This window comes from Macroventuria anomochaeta (genome assembly GCF_010093625.1).
Source record: "Macroventuria anomochaeta strain CBS 525.71 unplaced genomic scaffold BU25scaffold_21, whole genome shotgun sequence".
NCBI lineage: Eukaryota > Fungi > Ascomycota > Dothideomycetes > Pleosporales > Didymellaceae > Macroventuria > Macroventuria anomochaeta.
In genome coordinates this window covers 190,978-192,616 of record NW_022985382.1, presented here as the reverse complement: position 1 = coordinate 192,616, position 1,639 = coordinate 190,978, and the positions used below count along the sequence as shown (strand labels likewise).

General features: G+C 42.9%; 1 protein-coding gene across 1 annotated transcript in view; it reads right to left on the bottom strand.

Annotated features, from left to right (window-relative positions):
• Nucleotides 1-1,346: 1,346 nt before the first annotated feature.
• The window catches only part of BU25DRAFT_432165 (uncharacterized protein), a gene marked incomplete at both ends in the record, with an annotated part of 3,601 nt that continues 3,308 nt past the window's right edge, over nt 1,347-1,639 (bottom strand). Inside the window, one exon of the mRNA XM_033708700.1 lies at nt 1,347-1,412. Within this exon, the coding sequence (XP_033560549.1) occupies nt 1,347-1,412 (66 nt within the window). The remainder of the gene's footprint in view (nt 1,413-1,639) is intronic.

Genomic DNA, 1,639 nt, shown 5'->3' with positions numbered 1-1,639 from the left:
ACTGAGAATGTGCTTTTGGTGGAATGCACTAACCAAAAAGGTATTTAATCAGCAATCTAACCAACACTGCACATTGCACCTGCACCTGTACTCAAGAACTGCCACAGAGGCTGTCAATGCATTGTTTGAGTTAGTACAAGATGTCCAGCATCTTGAGTAGCTTGTATGTCTTGACTGTGGGCAGTGTCTAGGTTACAACTAGGAATGTACTTTTGGTAGAACCTACTAACCTAAAAGGTATTTAATCAGCAATCTAACCAAAACACCTCTCAGAGATGTTTAATAGCTAGCATCACAGTAGACGAGTCTATAATACATCTGAAACTACAATGAGAAGGGTACAGAGCTTTTAGTACACTAATTCTAGCAGTGTGCACATAATTCTTGAGATTGATGTTGGAGAAAAAGCAGGCTAACCTGATTTGGATAAATCAGCACTGCACTAAGCCATATGTGATTAAATCAGCAATATTTTCAGACAGGAAGAGCTGAGCTATTCTTCAACTCTACCAGACAGTCAACCACAAACCAGAGAAAATGCCTTGGGGCAGACCCTGTAAACATGCTACTGCCAGTCAGGCAGTTGTAATGACGCAGGCCAGTAGGGAAGATGTCCAAAGTAAGTGTGAGTCCACTGCGAGGCATATGGGAGTGCTGGGACGTTGAGAACACTAGGATTGAATTCCCTACACCTATAGGTCTTGTACAAAAGGATACAGAAAAACTACTTTAATGAATGAGCAAATGGGGGTCAGGGTTAGGAAAAAAATAGTTGATCTTTTAAGGTCAGCTGATAGAACAGAGCTCCCTGAGCACAATGGTACCCTCCACTAAACGCTGTATGCTATGGTTATTGTACTATTGCTGTTTAAAGTTGGGGTACCTGAGGTTGACAACCCAATTTGGTAAGGTCAGCTTTGAAAATGCACTAACCTTAAATGTAATTTTGGTGACCCCCTGACCAACATCAGGTATTGCATCAGCACAAGGGCAATAAAGCAATAGTCAAAGGCTAGCTATATGCCTACAGTCATTCTGGAACAGATGGCATTTGTTTTATATCTTATTCTCTTGTTTGTAGCTGAATTATCTGTCTTCTATGATTGTATACCCAATTGGGAATTTTGGTGACCCCTACTAACCTAATTGGGAATTTTGGTGACCCCTGAAAATTCTACTTTTTGGGCAACTTTCTTCTATGACACAAACTTTATAGCTGTCACCATGCCTTCAGGAAGACCCAGAAGGTATGCTACTACAGCTGAGAGCAAAGCAGCAAGAAAGCAACGTGACCAACAATGCAAACTGCAAAGACAGCAGCCTCAAGCCCCTCCTGAGTTCATTGCCTATGAGCCTCTCCTCCCTGGAGACACACCATGCCCAACACCTATCAATACAGGGCTGCGAATCAGCTCTGACATCCCTATACCAAGAGATAGAACAAGTGGACACAACCCTACCCTGCTGGATGAGCACCCAGAATGGGAGTTATCTGCTGCTGCCTCTCTAGTCATCAATGATCCAGAGTATACAAGAGAGGTAGAGGAGCTTCAAGAAGCAGAGAAAGAGCAGAACACTGAGCTAGAAGAGCATAATGCTGCTATAGCACAGTGCATGCAGGAAATGGATACAAGAGCAG